General features: G+C 54.0%; 5 protein-coding genes across 5 annotated transcripts; 2 read left to right on the forward strand and 3 right to left on the reverse strand.

The window, feature by feature from the left end:
• Nucleotides 1–2,295: 2,295 nt before the first annotated feature.
• On the reverse strand, nt 2,296–4,565 carry W97_05851 (uncharacterized protein; the record flags this gene model as incomplete). The annotated part of the gene is made up of 2 exons (XM_007783732.1): nt 2,296–3,647; nt 3,704–4,565. 2 exons carry the CDS (start codon nt 4,563–4,565, stop codon nt 2,296–2,298), a joined length of 2,214 nt encoding a protein of 737 aa, XP_007781922.1.
• Nucleotides 4,566–8,211: 3,646 nt separating this feature from the next.
• W97_05852 (uncharacterized protein) lies at nt 8,212–9,948 on the reverse strand (the record flags this gene model as incomplete). The annotated part of the gene is made up of 1 exon (XM_007783733.1): nt 8,212–9,948. The coding sequence occupies one exon, from the start codon at nt 9,946–9,948 to the stop codon at nt 8,212–8,214; it is 1,737 nt and encodes a 578-aa protein (XP_007781923.1).
• Nucleotides 9,949–10,647: 699 nt separating this feature from the next.
• On the reverse strand, nt 10,648–13,150 carry W97_05853 (CAMKK/CAMKK-META protein kinase; the record flags this gene model as incomplete). Its single annotated transcript, XM_007783734.1, has 7 exons — nt 10,648–11,475; nt 11,527–11,664; nt 11,715–12,127; nt 12,186–12,567; nt 12,682–12,831; nt 12,889–12,958; nt 13,026–13,150. 7 exons carry the CDS (start codon nt 13,148–13,150, stop codon nt 10,648–10,650), a joined length of 2,106 nt encoding a protein of 701 aa, XP_007781924.1.
• A 306-nt stretch (nt 13,151–13,456) lies between these two features.
• W97_05854 (uncharacterized protein) lies at nt 13,457–14,126 on the forward strand (the record flags this gene model as incomplete). The annotated part of the gene is made up of 4 exons (XM_007783735.1): nt 13,457–13,493; nt 13,544–13,754; nt 13,817–14,051; nt 14,106–14,126. The coding sequence occupies 4 exons, from the start codon at nt 13,457–13,459 to the stop codon at nt 14,124–14,126; spliced, it is 504 nt and encodes a 167-aa protein (XP_007781925.1).
• Nucleotides 14,127–16,442: 2,316 nt separating this feature from the next.
• Nucleotides 16,443–18,045, forward strand: W97_05855 (HAL protein kinase; the record flags this gene model as incomplete). Its single annotated transcript, XM_007783736.1, has 2 exons — nt 16,443–17,861; nt 17,914–18,045. 2 exons carry the CDS (start codon nt 16,443–16,445, stop codon nt 18,043–18,045), a joined length of 1,551 nt encoding a protein of 516 aa, XP_007781926.1.
• Nucleotides 18,046–18,378: the final 333 nt, after the last annotated feature.

Raw genomic sequence — 18,378 nt, forward strand, 5'->3', positions numbered from 1 at the left:
ACTGCAGTACGCTAATAGCGATTGGGGAAAGGGTATTCCAGTACGCTGACAATTGTCGTGAGAAATTGATATATGAAGTCGCCACATGCAACAACGACGACCTCTGAGCTTTATGAGGTTTCTTGGAATAAGCTCGAGCATGTTTTCGTGAATCTCTTAACAAAAGCGCATTTGCTCGATGGGACTCCTACTCGGTGCTTAGAGCCAGGATGTAGGTATCACTTGTCCAGATAAGTGTGCCAACATGATTTTATGGATCATCTCATGCTGCCGCCGTTCTGAAAACAGCTCTTATGATTGCGGTTCAACTTTGCGCGAAGCAGCGAAGTCTGTAAGATTTTCTCAGTCTGCATCTAAAGCGTGTTTTGTGCCTCTCACAAGGACAACGTTGTACTCTCTCGAACGACTTCCGCTCGAGTAGACTCTGGTCATCTGGCTCGAGTTGATGACATTGAAATTTCAGCTAGCTTCGTCGGCTGGATGAATCTATACACTTTCAGTTTTTCGAACAGCTCCTTCATCTATTACAGTCCTCCACTCTCTGCCAAAGCAAAATCCCTGATGGAAGACTGCGCGACCCATCCCTGTATGTTATTGTCCACTTCCGAGCCCGCGTGCTCTTCTCAAGAATAACGCCATGCACCACGTCTTACTGCCAGTTGCATAGTGGATCGCTGTTTGTGGCACATGTCAACTTGCTCTTTCTAAGCGTGTCACTGCCAGTAGGCGTACTTATTTTGCTGGAGTTTTGGCCTTGAAAACTTCCTCGGCAAGATTGGCCGTGCTTCGGATAAAGGCTGCCCCGTCTCCAGATTGCTGGACAATCCAAAGCTCGCTCTGCAAAGCGAACAAGCTACAGCGGGCATCACAAAAAGTTCACGCTTCGGATACCGACACTGGTAGATTAGAACCGTCCTATGCTGCAACTTCCTATCGATTGTACTAACTCGTCATCGTGGCGTCAATGCGCAAACTCTAAATGTGTCGAGATTTGACGCTACCAACCGATACTGCGGCAGACTTCACCGGCAACTCTCCGAAGCCGCACAAGGGCTCAACTTCTAAGAGCGCCTACTCGTATGAGGCCTAGATTGGAACCAGATAGCAAGCTAAGAGCGCACGTCGGAGCTGTCAGTCATGCAGACATCCTTCGCCACGCTTTTTGCCAGATCCAGCCCTTCCCGGTCAATCTATTTTACAGCCGCTACAAAGGCTTGACCTGCTTCTCGCTCGCATCGGTACTCTAAAGTCCATGATGGCCTCGAACACAAGACTCAAGATCATGGTACCGTAAGAGTGCTAGATCGGCTCGGGGTATAGATCGACGATCAGCCAAGATATTTGTCCGAACCAGCATACAAAGTTCTACGCCCATGCCTCTTATGCCGCTGGTGCTCGAACGAACAACCCCCCAGTCAGTGGCCTGATATCCTCACCGCACATACGATAGCGGGTCAACCGCATCTTCTGCAATGCCAACGATATGTAAGCACTAGTGTGAAGCAAAAGGGTCAGCTGTCAAATGAAGGCAAGATTGACATGTTTCCCCCCACAAAGCTCGCCCAATAGGGACGAGGGAGACGATCAGCACAAGGGTATTTTCAAGGAAACAACACATCTTGCCGCCTCCACCCGCCGCCCTTGCTGCCGGTCCGCACATCCCGCATCCCTCTTGATCTTTTCGAGTGTCCGTGCATCAACGTCCACAAACCCTGCCCCAGTCCCGCATCCCTTCACATCCCTCCACACCCCTCGTCCATCTCACGAGGCGATGCGGCAGACGGACCGCGCTGGCCAATGAGGCCAGCACCAACGACCTCCGGGAGACAAGTGGCGTTCTCTGGGTTATCGTTGTCTCGCTTCGGACTACGCACTACGACACCCCCTGTAAACTCCGTCTGCCGGGGATTTGGGCGTTTACGCGATCAGCGATGCAGCGCCGTTGACAGAAGGCATGTGGCGTGGCTTGTCAGGGCTCGCGAGACGAGATCACGGACCCACGGCTGAGCAAGCCTGCCGGTGATTTCATCTGGCCGATGCAGGAGGGGATGCGAGGTTTGTACGATTGCTACTGACATAATCTTACCTGCCACAACGGGTTTACCCTACTGTTGACGGTACGTATTCCGCGCATGCCCAATATACATACCCACACATGACATTTTTACAGGCCAAAGTCCAGGTTTATCCAAACAAAGATCCCCGCTCAATACCGTGAACGCCTATCGCAATGCAAAGAACGCAATCCCTCACCTTGGCGCCGTCCGCAGGAATAGCACCCCCAGCCACGTTACACTATTCCTCTTCACCCGCCCTTCTCCTTCCAGCAACCTCCTCATCCTGCGCTTCCCGCTCTCGCCTGAACCCCTTCAACACATCCCCCAGCACGCCACTCAAGCTCCTCCCCCTCGACCCCGTCGCCGTCGCCGTCGCCCCAGGGTCTCCGCCTTCACTCGTAAGCTCCCCGCCCGAACCACCCTCGCCACTGTTCCCAGCCAACACGTCCGCATCGCTCCTCACCCCTCTCCCCGCCCACCCTTCCATCCCCTCGCCACCACCGCCGCCGCCCATACTCTTCCCAGCCTCGGAGAGCCTCCTGCGCCGCCTGGCGCCCCCACCGCCGACACCCCGCCTCAGCGAATCTGCAACCACGGCGCTCAAACTCGCACTCAGCGGGCTCATAAGCGGGCCCGGTAGCATGCCTGCAATGCTGTTACGCGCGCGCAATACCGATGCAGAGCCCGGGGCGACTGCTGCTGCGCCTCGTGCGTCTGCGGCCGCTGGGGCTAAAGGAGTCACTGGAGGGTAAGGGGAGAGGAGCTCGGAGGTTTTGCGGGGGGTGCCCGGGCGGGGTGAGAGGGCTTGGGCTTCAGAGGGCAGGACGGGAGCGGAAAGAGTCGGGTAAAGGAGAGGCGCTGCCTGTGGGCGTCGCTGCTGTTCGGGTTGCTGCAGTCGCTGGTGGGGAGGAGCCGACCTGAGGTTTGTCACGGGTGAGAGGAAGGCGGATGTAGATTGAGGTTCCGAGGGTGTCTGTGGTGCAGAGGGAACGGCTGGACTCTGTGGCCCGGAAGCCGAATGATCCAGGCGAGAGGACGGTTCGTCCTGGGAGGTTGGTGTTTCACCAGCTCGGGAATAGCGAGGGTAGGACAGTCGCCGGGCGTGGGAGGACGTGGATCGGGTCTGGAGGGCAGCCAAGGAGGGACGTTTCCCGCTGCGGCGGCTTGGTGAGTCCTGCGAAACGTTTTCGTACTCATCGTCCACTAGGTCAATGGCGTCATCATCTTCAGGCGCGCGGTCGTCTTCATCTTCATGACGGGGTCGCGCGGTCGTGATGAACCAGACACCCAGGAATGTTAGGGCGCAGCCGCCGATAAATTTGCCGGCATCTGAGGCTGTTGTCCTCTCGAAGTCGCGGTAGAGTACGGCGCTTCCAAGGATAACCGATAGTGTGAACAGAACAAACTGCGTCGGGATGACTTGTGTAGCGTCGAAGCGTTGGAGAGCTCTATTGACATACTTGATCTGCATGACAGCAGTACCGATGAGTACGGCGAGTAAGAGGTAGGTCACTGGGAAGGTGAGGGCTCTCCATATAGTATATGTCAGGAGAGACGCAACCCCCTTCGTGGAGAGGGCCGTATAAGCACCTGCAGAGATGCATCAGCACACCGCGAGAAGAGGTACCGGAGTTATAGATATATACCGAAGAGTCCCACCAGTCCAAGATCAATGAAGATAGACTTCTCCCCGTACTTCTTACTCGCAATCATGAGTCCCACAATGCAAACGGTAGTGATACCAAGATACGTCTCAAACTCCCATGTAGCAATGAGGTGCCAGATCTCATCCGGCCCCAGCTTCGGGTTACTATCCTTCGCACTCAGCACAACTGTCACAGCGCCCGCAACAGCAATGGCGACGCCCAGCAAGTCCCTCTTCCGGAAGCGTTCGCCGAGCATGAACGGCGCTATCATGCAATTCGATATCAGCGCCACGACACCCAGCGGTGAGACAATCGAGGCGGGCGCAAAGCCGTATGCTAGAAAGTTGCCTGCTTCCCCAACCGTCATCAGCACGATGCCGATCCACCAGTATGGCGACTTGAGGTAAGACTTCTTCCTCCCCTCCGACCCCGATTGCTCTTTCTGTGCGGTCGCATCCTCGGAGTCGGAGGAGCTGCCTGAGCCGAGTTTCGGTATCAAGACGTCGGTCTCCGTTACGTCCTCATCGTGCATCATATGTACGCCCTGGGCATCGTATTTCGCGCCTAGGTTGCGTTTTGCTCTCTCTTCTGCGATTTGACTCTGCTGCGTGCCATAACCTGCCGAACCATGGTTGCGGCTCTGGCCAGCTCTTCGCTGTCGTCTCCGTGCATCCCGCTCTTGTGATAACTTGATGTGCGCATACCGCTGGGTGTTGAGGGCGAAGGATATGAGGACATTCCCGATTATGGCCGTGACGATGCCGATGAGAGAGGACCAGCCTTCGGTGTCTCCGAGTCCGGGAAGATGTGCGGAGGGGGCAATCGCTGTGACGGCAATATTCTGGTGATACGGAATTATCATCGCAGAGTATGATGCGGCGTTACGGATTTTCGGTGAAGGCGCCTGTGGAAGCTCGTTGAAGTACTCGAGTTGTAGGGTAATACATTGGCGAGGCTCCTAAAGTGTTATGAGAGGTCTTGTAGTAGGATTCGTGAAGTAATCCGGAGGATGCACCGGCATGGTTTGGCTGATGTGATGATGCGGTTCTGCAGAGCCACTCGCGATAGCGGCATCGTAAGCCGCTCAAGTCACCGGTGCTTCCTCACCGCAAAAACATTAAGGTAAAGCCCCTTCCTGGACCCTCGAAATGGCTCATGGTAGTTATCAAGTTTGTTTCCTCCTCGACCTCGCTAGTGTCGTAATTCTGAAAGAAGTCTTCGAGAGCTGTACTCCGCTTCGGGGTATTCGTAAGTAACACTCGCCCGTCCTTACTGCAACTCAATTAGAGTCGCACTCAGCAAAGATGTGGGCAGGCAGCTGGAACAACATCTATACGTTCTTCTCTCAGCTCCTTTATTCTCTCTCTCTCTCAAAAATCACCACTTTCGCCAATTCACACCTCCCTACTATCCACCATGCGTTCCCCTCGTAGCATCCGCCACTTCGGCTTCCAATAGCAGCAACACCTTCAAAGTCATCGCCGCCACAAGCATCCTCGACCATTCTCGAATCCTGCAAACTAGAATGTGTCTGAGGGTCGTCTATCTCCGACAGCCACGTGTTCTCCGATACACCGTCCAACGACGCCGATACGACATGGGTCATATCACATCAAATCTCAATTCGACGCAGTCTTGCGTCACCTTACTTACCCACATCCCACTAAATCGAGCTTCAAGGTTTGCACAAGACGTTCAAATTTCGACTCTGACCCTAAATTCCTCCGAAGTCTATCAACTCTTACGCACTTGACACGCTCTGTAGTAGCAGTAGCTAACACCTTGTTTGGAACAACTTCAATATCAGAGCCGACTAGAGTTCAGATTTGGACTCTTAGATTCCTTTCGATCACGGTGGATGCAATGCCGCTGCTCGAAACCTGTTCGCATGGAGTCTGAATCCATGCTATCTTCATAGCAGTAGTCAATGTAAGTGTCACCACCGATTAATGTGAGACCGGCTGTCTACCCGCAGTATTCTGGATGCAATTTTGGTCCGTATCGGCCAAAAATATGTGCCCGGCTCAGGCGGCTTTGGCACTAACAGAGTTGACTTGCATTCTTTGACCCACCCTGGACGCCATCTTGATTCTGTTCATCTACAAGGATACCGGTGTCACGATCTCTGCCGGCCACAAGATGGCGAGAGAGGTGATGTCATTCTAAATGGTTCGATTTCGATAAGTCAAGCCGCACTAGTATTTTCAGAAGCATCAGCAGTTGAAGAATATCGTCGGAGTATGTATGAGACCTACTGGACTGGCCTCTTCTTATAAACGACTCTGTGCGCAGTTCAAGAAGGATTCTGAACCAACTGTGGGCCCTATCGAGTTCGGCTGCTAGTTACAGATCACGCTGAGTGCAATGCTAGAACAACTCCGAGTTCGAGCCGAAGGTGAAGACTATCAAGCTCGAAACCGCTCCATCATTTAATCATCTATCTCCGTTCTAGTAGCAGCACGACCTATCCAATTCCAGTCTCAGTAATATTATAGTTGTCCGGTCCGGGAGCATTACCGCTTTTTAGCTTCAGTAACATAGATCCTCTATTCAGCCCGTTGATAGCACACTTTCAACAGCATGTGCCTATAACACTAAGCGGAAGGGGGACTGACCGAAATGGACCGTCTGTCATAGAGGAGGACTGTTTGTGCAGTTCCAATTCCAGAAGCCGCGCCGGTTACTTGAAGAAGCGAAACTCCGCCAACGAAAGCGGCTCGTTAGTCTCAGATTCCTCCATCTCGTAACCGGTCATATCATTATCATGGCCATGCGTTCCTGGAGCACTACGGGGTTTCAGCGTCCTGATCGACAGGGGCTCCATTGCAATTGACGGGGAACTTGCCTCAGGCACAGAACAATGACGGATGACCAGGGTTGGCACCCAAGCTTCACAACCGGAACTGGCGGGACGTTCAACTAGAAAGAGGTTGCATCCGTATCAGGAGGTAGCCAAGTGACAAACCGTGGACGTGCTTGCTCCGGATAACTCCAGGGTGACGTTAGCCGAAGACGCCTATGTGCTGAACCGTAGGCTCAATGCCGTCTTTCGACTGACGATACGATGGGAGTGTCAATCACGATCACGCGCTCTAGTAGGGGCACGACAATATGACCATTCGATGCGAGCAGCATGAGCACGATTATATCGGAGCTAACCATCTACCGAAACCGGCTGCCTGCTGTGGAGCACTACACCGGGATTGTATACCGGCAGCTATCAACCCAGCACACATCACTATCCTCTGAACGGAACAAGCTAAACCTTAATTCCTAACAGTTCACTAACCTCACCCTCGGTAGCGCAGAACCTAAATCCTTACCCCAGTTTTCTAGCTACATATACCCAAACTTCGTCATCCACCCCACTACAGTCCAGATGCCGTAGCCCAAATGCCTGTTCTACCGGCACCACACCGGGTGCCTCACGTCAACATGGAACATGATCCCCTCCTCCGATTTCTCCCCAGCACCGAGTTCGAATCCCACTGAGGCCGACACGCCACCCCCGATCGGCTTGCTCGCCAACCCCGACCGATCCAACCGACCGCTTGACCGTCGATCGCCTACGACCGGCTACAACCTACCACCGGACGAAAAACCAGCCTTGTGGAAGTGAGTTTGCCAAATGGCCACTTTGAGTTTTTGCTGTTTTAGCTTGCTGGATGGTGGTGAAACGAGAAAATGATTGTGCCGACTGAGGCAGGCTGCTTACTACGTATCGCCCGTATCGCGATGATCCTTGTACAGGCCTGACTACTATGAGGAAGGCGTTGGAGATTGAGCAGCGCAGGATTATCGAAAGCTTCGTCTGGATTAGCATCTCTATAGGCTTTCCGGCCGGTATGGTGGACCTTGTGGGTTCTTTTGTCTCAGCGATAGTCCCTAATTATACGAGTTGCAGGTTCTTTGAGCTGGCTAGAGAGTCGTCACGTGCAGGTTACGTGTAGAAGATGATTTACTGAGCCGAAAACTGCATTGTAGCTGCCTGAGCGGCTTGAACGTGATTGGAAATCTGGCTGTTATGTCAGTACGTAGAGTGAGGAAGGGCGGCGCGCGTATAAGCGCCAGTATTAAGATGCAAGGGCGGGTGTGCTGCTATCCTTTACCTAGCACCAGCTAAGAAATATCAGGTAAGAGCGTGTGGATACAGCAATAGCTTAGATAGCACTAGCGGAGCAGCTGGTGAGTATTAGATAGATTGGTACCTGTAATATCCCAGAACTTTACTGAATCACAGTAGGGCTTGTATATAACCACGGGGTGGAGACTGTGGTTGAGAAGACATAGAAGAAAGGGAAGATGGCGGGTGAGCTCTAGTATTGGTACGAAGGACGAAGTTATTGTGCTTCTGAGTAAGCAGCCATGCTCTCGAAGAGCCCATCAGGGCAAGATTGTTAAAGTCCATCCGGCCCTCCAGCGGGTATCAAATCAAGAAACGCCATTCACATGCAGTCTACAAACCACCCAACGTCCAGACTCGGACCCACGTACCAAAACACCAGCACCTACCGTTTCGCCCTCTTTTTCTCCGGCTCATCCTCCTCCTCGCTCAACTCGGCATAAATCGTCTTCGGTTGCGTCGTCTTCCACGCATTCGTAAACATGGGATCCTTCTCCGCCTTCTCCGCATACTTCAGCAGCGCCTCCCTCGGATCCTCGTCCCGCATACTGCTCAGCGGGATATGTTCCCTGATGTGCTTCTCATCGGGCTGGCTCTTCGCAAACGGCGTCGTCACCGGCACATGCGGCCTACGCGGATCTCTCGACCTCCCGGAAGCCGTCAAGCCGACGTTCGGGTGCCGCGCGGCGAAGCTGGTGGCTGCGGACTGCGCGCCTCCGGGGGTGATGATGCTGTCGCCGGAGATGCCGTGCGCGAGATCCATGGTTAGGTTGGGGTCGTCGTCGATGTGGCGGCGCTTGGGTGCTTTGGACATGACGAGTCTTGCGCCGTTGGTCGAGGTGTTGGGGTTGTAGAGGACGTGGGTTTCGGCGTTGGCGGAGCCGGTGATGATTTGGTTGAGCTTCTCGTGCCAGAGTACTGTGATGAGGGGTGAGCCGGGAGTGACTGGTGTGATGAGCTCGGGCTTTAGTGTCGCTGGGTTGAGGATGTGGAGGTCGCCTGTCGCCGAGCCTGTCAGGATGTTTGAGGAGGTCGGCGAGAAGCGGATGTTCGAAGTAGGATATTGCGAAGATGTTGACGGATGCGTAACGGTGGTGATCGGCTGCTTGAACTTGCGCGTGTCCCACAGCTTGATTGTGTCGTCGCCACCTCTCGTCACTACCAGCCTGCCATCGGCACTAATGTCCACGCCGCTAGTCCAAGTATCCCGAGTGTGGGCGTCGCGAATGTCTGCAGCTGGTCGATGATACGGACCTTCTCCACTCCACATGGCGAGGCTGCCGTCTAGAGCCGCCGCTACAAGCACATTGCTGCCTCCTTGCATCGGTGAACCCCATGCCACTGCGGTCATCCGTGTCCTCCCTGCCGATCCTGCGATCCTCGACTTATGCACAATGACCTCCTTCTGTGCTCGCTTGTTGTTCGCGTCCCAGATCCGTAGGGTACTATCCGTTCCGGCTGTCACGCACAAATCCCTGTTCGTCGGATGCCACACTCCGCATGTCACCTCTGCGATGTGCCCCTTGGTGTTGTGCAGATCGCGCAGGTACATGTCTCCCTTGGCGAACTCCGTGAGAAGCTCGCCATCTCGACTGAAGACCCTGGCTTGTGGCAACGCAGTGATGACAAGTATCTGGCTGGGGGAGATAGGGTTGAAGAGCACCTGGTGGACTGGATGTGTCTCGACGTTCGCTGAACCTTTCGTAGCCGTTGGATCGACGGAGCGGAAGGCGCGGATGGTAGTAGGTGTCATCGCGGCGAAGTCATGGAATTTGACCGTGCAATCCGTAGAGCCAGTTACCAGCCTTGTGCCGGAGGGATCCAGCGTGGCAGTGGTGACCGCGCGCTGATGCGTCTTGAGGAGCATCTCATGGGATACGGGAAACTCGTCTTCTTCCCCGCTGTCGTCTTCGTCCTCTTCATCCGAAGCTGCGGACGCAGCATCTTCGCCGGACGACGTGTCTGCAGCTATCCCTGGAAGCGGCTTGGGCTCTGCTGCTGGCTTGCGCCGCGAGAGGTCGATCTGCGCTTTTACGTTGGCTGTTCTCGACTGCTTCCCAAAGGAGGTGGGCAGGAAGCTGCGCAGTGCCTCGTCTTCTGCAGAGAGGTCGTCGGGGTCCATGCTTGGTCAGTCTGTTGCTGGCTGCTACTGTTGCATTGCACGCACAAAGTCCGCGCATGGTGGAGCTTCTGCCAGAGCTGTTTCTGCATGACGTTGCAAGGGTCCACAAAATTGCCGGGTACGTGCTCGTGACGATTCACCAACGCGAGGAATGGTCCAATGCTTACATCAGCGACAGATCCTACATTGTTCTGAAAATATCTTACGGTGACGCTATCACCGAACCAGCTTAAAAAACACCACCCTTGACCGTCAAAGCCTTGAGCACGTCCAGCCGCGGACGGTGAGCAAACAACGTTGACTCCATATAACAACAAAATGCATGGGGCGATCTCTCTGTTCCATGATGCACGCAGCAGCATGGCCGAGACTGCTACTGGACGCCGGATGTTGCCCGAGAGGCCTCGTAATTTCTGTTTCACTTGAGAAGCGAGAGCATGATGTACATTCGCTGTTGCAGCTCTAATTGCCGTCAATCCGTCTAGAGGACAACCTCTGGACCAGTAGGAGCGCCTGCACTTCAAGCCCCACACCGTCGATCTTGCAGGATACGGCAGCACCGCACCCGCCTTCAGCCCGTGCGCCTCTGTGACGCCGCTGTTCTTGATGGAATCATCGTACCGCGCAAGCCGGCGGGTGGCTGGTATACGGCGTCAATGCCAATCTCAGTCTGTTACCCAAAGTAGCGCGTCTCAGTCCTCACACTCCACCCTCACCCTCTTGCTTCGCCCCGGCATCGTCACGCGACTCTTCCGTATTATCTGTCGTCTCTGCCGCCTGATTTCGAGCCTCCACGTTCGCCTTAGCTTTCTGCAACAACTTGGCCAGCCCGGACTTGGGTGGATCGGCATCGTCTTCCGCACCACCGATCAGATGTTCGTTCTCGCTAATGTCTTTGCTTCCTTCGACGCGGCGGGTCAGATACAACGTCGCTCTCTCGCCCTTTGCTTTCAATATCTTGTTGATTTCTTCTTTGTAGGCTTGCTCGTAGACATTGACATCTGCTGCGGCGGGAGACTCCAAGACGATGTGCGGGCGCTCGGGATCCGCTGTAGTGTCGTCTGATGCGGACTCCGGGACATGAATGTCGAGGAACAGAGTGTCTTCCAGCGGGTCGTGGGCTTGGCCTTTTCTCGTTTCTTTGCGGTGGTGTCGCTCTGCGGCCGGGACGGGTTCGACCTTCGGGGATTTAGGTTCTGGTTTCGAGGAGGCTTCGTTCTGCTTGCTCTTCGGTTTCCAGTCTCGTGGTGCGTTGTCTTCAGAGAAGATCGCTTTCTTGTTCACCTCTTCTGGTTGACGGATAAGATTGTGTGAAATCGGTATCTCGCGGTGGACGCCTTCTCGGACTAGGGCGCTCTCGACAGCCCGCCGATCATCCGTGTCGAAGCTCCGTGACCTGCGATGCACGTTGTACGACCGCATGGAAAGAGGTGGCTGCACTATGCGAGACGCCGAACCAAGGATGCCTTGCATGAGGTCTGGACGCTTCTTGAACAGGAGCTGCTTGAAGCGCTTCACCGCTTTCATCTACGACGGTGTTAGCCGTTCATTTGGATATTCGCCTTCTGCTTTACTCACAACAGCCATTAGGTGTCCCATATTGCCAGTGATAGCTGCATTCAGTTCCTCTTCTGTCGGAGGGTCGACGAGAACGGATATGTTCTCCTCTTTGGATAACAGCGGGTCCGTTCCTCTCTTGGTAACCCAGGGATGCTCCTTTATAAGATTAGCTCTGTCAACACTACTATGTGGAGTGTTCTTCATACGCGGAGCTCATTCATGCGAATACGTTTTTGCGCGTCTTTCTCCAACACTCGACTAAGCAGATCCCGAAGATCATCTGAGCAGTCCGGAGGAATGTCAAGCCTGTCTTCTCGTATCGAATCGTACAGTTCCAGCATTCCCGCCTTCTGGAACGGTATCTTGCCAAAGCGCAGACAATAGAGGGTGATGCCCATGGACCAGATGTCTGCCGCTTTCCCGCTAATGTGACCATGCTTCGCGACGCATAGCTCGGGTGGCATGAAGGCCGGTGATCCGGCAGACTTGGCTGTGTTCATATCTGACTCCTTTTCAAACATCTCTGATACACCGAAATCAACAATCTTCAGCACGTCGTCTTCAGTTATGAGGCAATTGTCGGGTTTGATGTCTCGATGGATGATGCCTTGAGCATGTACTAGGGTTGGTCTTAGTGACATTTATTGCAAACGCCCGATACTGGAAGAGGCGCTCACGGTACTCGATTCCAAGAATCATGTCTCGGAACCAGCATCTACACTGCTCTTCGTCATACGGATCAGCTGGGTCATCGATCTCCACTTTCATGACCACGCCCTTCTTGCACATCTCCAGAACCATATAAAGCGAGTCCTCGTCGGGATCATCAAGCACTTCGATCAGTGAGACGAGGTTCGGGTGGTTGAGCTTCTTCATAATAGCGATTTCTTCCTTGATCAAACCCAGCGAGTTGTTCGAATCCGAGCCAGAGCTCATTAGCGGGGAGTTGAAGCCAATCCCTGCCGCGAGATGGCCCGCTCGCTTTCTGGCGTCCGGTCTCCTGAGCAAATTCGATTGCGCGCGTTTACGTAATCGCGACTTCGAGAACTCCTTGACAGCCTGTGCAACACTCACCATCAGCTCCCTGTCGGCAACCCTTCCACGACGCGGAAACTGTGAACCCACGCCTATATCCATGAAGCGCGGCAGCGCTTAGCAATCGGGGATCCTCACATATTCTTGGTTGTACTGGTCCACGGCCAGGTGTACTGCGCCGAACGACCCGCGCCCTATCTCCTGCTTGATTGTGTATTGGTTGATGCGGTGGTAGGAAGTGCCGTCGTCCTCGCTGTTGCTGTACTCGGTCGTAGCGTTGAGCGTGGTCTAAAGATGGGCTGCATCAGAGTATTGCTCCTCCCATGCAAATTCAGGAAGACGGACTTTGACTTGTCTGTTCCTAGAGTTGGTTCGGCGGTGGTGCCGCAGTGGGCTCTGATATGCTGGGGCAGACCTTGAGGGTCGCGGTATTTGTTAGTCAAGATTCCAATGCAAGAGCTCGGGGTAGCAGCGTATCTCACATGTGCTTGATCGCTGGGGGACGACCTCCATCGCCTGTAGCTGGAACATTGAGGGTGATCTTGTCCGTATCGTAAAGTCCATGGTTGTCTGGAGCATGCTTTTTGGATGTTGTAGGTGGGGCCATTGTGAAGGTATGAGCTAGAAGAATGGGTGCAGTACAGGAAGGAAAGCTGGAATATCGGCTAGAGGGCTAGATTAGACTTCGAGAGGGCGCGCATGAGGGATATCGGGAGAAGGCTATGCTATGAGGTAGGGGGACTGAACGGGCAAATTACTGTCCGTCCTCCTGCATCTCATCTGTCCCCCACTATGTCCCACGCGCTCGCTTGTCACGTGCGGAACGGCTTCCGGCGGCCGCGATTCCAGCAAGCTTGGCCCGACGTCAACACCCAGTACTGCTTGTCGGACTGACAAGTGAGTGAGTCTAGAAATGGTAGTCTACTCATTCTACATCTTCGATCGTCACAGTAGGCCGCAGTTCTTGGACCCAACTGACTTCGATGCTGACCTCCGGCAGCCGAGTGCATCTACACCAGACGTTGGAACCAACGGCCCCCATCCGCCAGTAAACCTGTCCGGCCTCAGTCCGGCGCAAGCCTTACGAGCAATGGTGACACGATTCCCGGCGCACGGAAGGGCTTGTCGAGGGAGGACGACGCGAAGCTCATCTTCGGGACCATCTTTTCGCTACGAAATATGGTGAAGCGGCTCGGCGGCGAGGACGACGTGTATGCGCCAGCCCCACGCTCGCGACCATGAGCCCGCCTGCTGAGAGATGCCTCTGCTACAGTTTTATATCGTACCGCACTGGCGACTACAAGCTACACTACTACGAGACACCGACGCGGCTGAAGTTCGTCATGCTCACCGATACTAAGACGAACAATCTACGCATCGTCTTGCAGCAGATTTGGGCGAACCTCTATGTCGAGTTCGTGGTTAAAAACCCGCTGTCGCCAGTGGAACACCCGGGAGGGGTGGGGGTGGCTAATGAGCTCTTCGAGATGGGCCTGGACAGCTTCATCGTAAGTTTTGAAAGACGTGCAAGCGCAGGTACACTGGGGCTGATAATTCCGTAGACCCAAGTCTTCCCGTCCTGAAACATGGTACACCTTCGCTATTACGAAGCCCTAGATCACAAGCTCCTAAGGGCTCAGTAACATGGGCCAACAGGCCAATGCGTGCCAGAGAAGCTTTACCAGGCTGCTTATCGAACGCGCTTAACGCGTCCCATGGCAGGGCCATTGTCGCTGCAACGCTCGCGAGGCTCTGGCTAGAGTATCAAGATATTCCCTGAAGCAAGCCGCTGTGAAGGGGAAGCTGTTCGCAGAGGGCATACAGGCCAAGTTCATAGACTGCCTTTCCGGCTAGGCGTATGGTAACATGATGGAAAAACCAGCGAACGGGAAAGGTCAAAACCGGTAGCAGCCACCAAGTATCTGCTTTGTTCGTTATTGACCAGTGAAGTGTTCCGCCTCTCTTCTGTTTCATATGAATCCGATCAGCCCATCAGCAGCCTTCCGCATGACCCCTCTTTGAGACCTGCACTCCTTAACGAATCACCTTCCGCCTTCGTCTCGCTCTTCTGTTCTCGTGTCTGTCAGAGGAAGCATAGCTCAAGGCCAGGAGTGGATGTCAGTTAGAGGCTCCGCGGTTCGACGGACGGGAGCAGACACAGCGGGCAGCTGGTTTTCGGCTTACTCAAGGGGAACGGATTGGACCTTGACATTTTTCTCGGATCTGGAAAGAAACAAAGATGGCGTGCATAAGCATTCACGTTGGAGCGAGGGGTATATTCCTACATGTTCAGAGGGTTGATAACCGTCTTATATAGCGGTGCTGGTAAGCCACTAATGGAATGCTTAAACCAGTAGAGAATCGCTGCACGATTTTGTTCCTACCACAATGATAGAATCAATCAAGCGGGCAGCCGTCAGGACCAGGGCGCGGTGCTGCTGTTTGCAGCGGCCTGCCGTGCTTTTTGTTGCAACATGCATAATCACATGCCGCGCCAACCACGACGACATGCAGCTCGAGATGCAGCAGAAGCATCCCGCATCACCACTGCCAATGTTAACCGAAGTCACCATTCGCTCCGTGATCTCGGGTCTGATGGCGGAACGGCGCGAGAGGGTGGCACGCGAGTGACAAGAATGCGCGGACTCCATAACTAGGAAGCAGTAAACCACAGCGTAAATAATCAGTTATATAGCTGTCGATATATTAACTACTAGGGATTACTATAGCTTCTCGTCTTAGTATTTTGTATCTAAAAACATGCGTACGCTATAGAGAATTAATTTAACCTAGTTATCGATTCCATTTTGCAGCAGCTTCTGGGTCTACTGTTTATGGAGTCCGCGCATTTGTGTCAACAGGGTGGGTGGATCAACAGAGGAGACGGAAGGCCCTGGTCGGCAGACGCTCTCCAGCTCTCTGGACAGAGCGAGTCTTAAGCATCACCCATCGAAAGCTTGTTTGCTAGTCTCGTCAGTAGAGCGAGTATTGTGGGTTGCTTTTTGAAGTGGCTCCATTGACCCTTGGACAACGAGAGGCTATTTTTCGCGATGGGCAAAAGGGACAGCCTTTGAAGAAATTGCGCACCAAAGAACGAATGCCGAGGCCGCATGTGGGTGACCTCATACGTCCGCTGGGGCGCTCAGCTTTGACAAGGGTAGGTACTCTTTCGAACGCTGAGCAAGAGAACAATGAGGCCTTGTCTGCACTCCTCGCCCCCAGCACTCTTGCAGCGTCGTTCTGTCCGTGGTAGACCGCCAGTTGTCTTTATGCCTGCCTCACATTCGCAGAGCGTTAGGCCGTGGATCTGACTCGCTCATTTGGCGGTACCGATTGCACATCGACTCAGCTTGATCTTACTTAGCACAACCACCCTAGCATAAAAATCGCGCATAAGGTGACCGCCGGTCCCCTCCACGACCAGCACGACCAGCACGAGCAGAGCACCCCTCGCTCAGACGCCGGCGTTGCTCCAAAATCCTTCCAACCCAGTTCTTCGCAACAGTGTCTGCGAAATACAACAATCTTCCCAGACGCCAAGCAGATCGTCGCCGCAGCGCCGAGCAGATTCTGACGCGTCCGCCTTTGCTCCCAAACGATTTTGTAAGCGCAGTCGAATCTTCTTGACTCTGCAGGCTGTGTTCCCATACACTGCCCCTCGGTCGCCAAGGGCTCGCCATCCGACGAAAAGCGGAACTTATTACTACGACAATCAGGCACTCCTCCTACTTTTACAACTCTTTCACAGCGACAGCCTGGAAACTGCGATTTTGCGAGTCCGACTACCCCACCGCGACTGGGCTTAGGCCCCACCAACGGGACACAGTCTCACACAACGCTTCTGAGCTTTCACATACATCTCGAACCCGCTATCGCCGACACCCGAGATACCCAAAGTAATGGCAGCAGCTCCGACTATTCCAAACAACAATCCAACAGACACAAACACGAAGCCTTCGCCAAATCCATCAATCTCAACGGCGTCAATCAACTCGCAGGATGGCAAATTCGCACTGCCAGCCGCCGCTAATGGCATCCAGGTCAACGGCGAGACCAACACCAGACCTGCAATACCGGCTAAAAAACCCACAATGAGCTCGAGGATAAGTGGCATCTTTGCTCGGAAAGAAATAAAAAACAACAGCGAAGCAAGAGACTCTCGCGAGTCGCTCGCAACTCAAGTGGTGCCGGAGAACGCAGTTGTTGGCAAGCCGCCTCCAGCACAGACGGCTGCTTCTCGACCTGCCCCACCTTCGCGCTCGTCGAGTGAGCAGAAGAAGAGTAGCCCAGTGCCCGATAGATCGAAGGGCTCTATCGATCGAAAGAAAGAGCAAAAGGACAACGCATCGCACAGATTCTGGATCACCGAGGATGGCAACCACGAGCATCAGCTAAAAGTCCTAAGACGGCAGGAGAAGCTCACGGATATGTTCAAAGAGATGATGCTTCTCGGCAAGAAGAAAGAACACCACGAGCAGCCGCTGAGTTTAATGGCGAACTGGGCCGATCAGATGCGAAATGAGAAGGAAAAAGCAGCGGCCGATCCGAAGATGGTCTCCCCTTCGTCCCAGACCTTGGTGCAAAAGTACGGAAAATGCCAGGAGGTGGTCGGACGTGGTGCTTTCGGTATCGTCCGTTTAGCCCACAAGACTGACGAGAAGGACCCGAAACGGGAGCAACTATTTGCCGTCAAGGAGTTCCACCAGCGACCCGGCGAGTCGGCAAAGAAGTATCAGAAACGTCTCACGTCCGAGTTTTGCATTTCTTCGGCTCTGAAGCATCCCAACATCATCACAACTCTTGACCTAATCCAGGACGCGAAGGGCGACTACTGCGAGGTTATGGAGTATTGCGGTGGTGGCGATCTCTACACTCTCATCCTCTCGGCGGGCCATCTAGAGGTGCTCGAAGCGGACTGCTTCTTCAAACAGCTCATGCGTGCAGTCGACTACATGCACGAGATGGGTGTCGCTCACCGCGATCTCAAGCCCGAGAACATGCTTATCACTCAACACGGCGCTATCAAAATCACCGACTTCGGCAACGGCGAGTGTTTCCGCATGGCTTGGGAAGAGGAGGCACATATGACCGCCGGTCTGTGTGGCTCGGCGCCGTACATCGCCCCTGAGGAATATGTTGACCAGGAATTTGACCCGAGAGCCGTTGATGTGTGGGCCTGCGGTGTCATCTACATGGCTATGCGCACTGGTAGACATCTTTGGCGCGTCGCACAGAAAGGGCAAGATGAGTTCTTTGATAAGTACCTCGAAGATCGCCGCGAGGAAGAGGGTTACAGGCCCATAGAAGTGCTCAAGAGAGTAAGTCATGCCTAATCACGTATGGCAAGAACCTGAAGCTAACAATTCATAGCGTCAATGCAGGAACGTTATCTACTCTATACTCGATCCAAACCCGACTCGACGTCTCACAGCTCACCAGGTTCTTCAGTCTGAGTGGGTCAAGGACATCAGAGTCTGCCGGGCCGGCAATGAAGGGTTCTAAGCCCTCGCAGCTTGGAGGACTCTGCCTTTTCCTTGGACTAATTATTACACCGTCGCTGCCACTCATGTGTTCATGCGTTCGGGCGCTGCATACCCTTCATGTTGATCACGTTTCGAGCGCGCATATGGTCCTTCGCTTTCCTTGTTGCAACGGAGTTCATCCGCATGGCGTTTTGGGAGTCTTGGAAGCGATTCGACGGAATTGGGAGACAGATAGAGAGGGAGGCGGTTTGATACAAGGTCTCTTTGACCTTTGCTTTGCATATGCCCATGATGGTTTCGGCCTCTCGCTGTCCTGGTGCTGATGCTGTTGATACCGCTCGCTCGCTGATAG

Source organism: Coniosporium apollinis (assembly GCF_000281105.1).
Source record: "Coniosporium apollinis CBS 100218 chromosome Unknown supercont1.28, whole genome shotgun sequence".
Taxonomy (NCBI): Eukaryota; Fungi; Ascomycota; class Dothideomycetes; genus Coniosporium; species Coniosporium apollinis.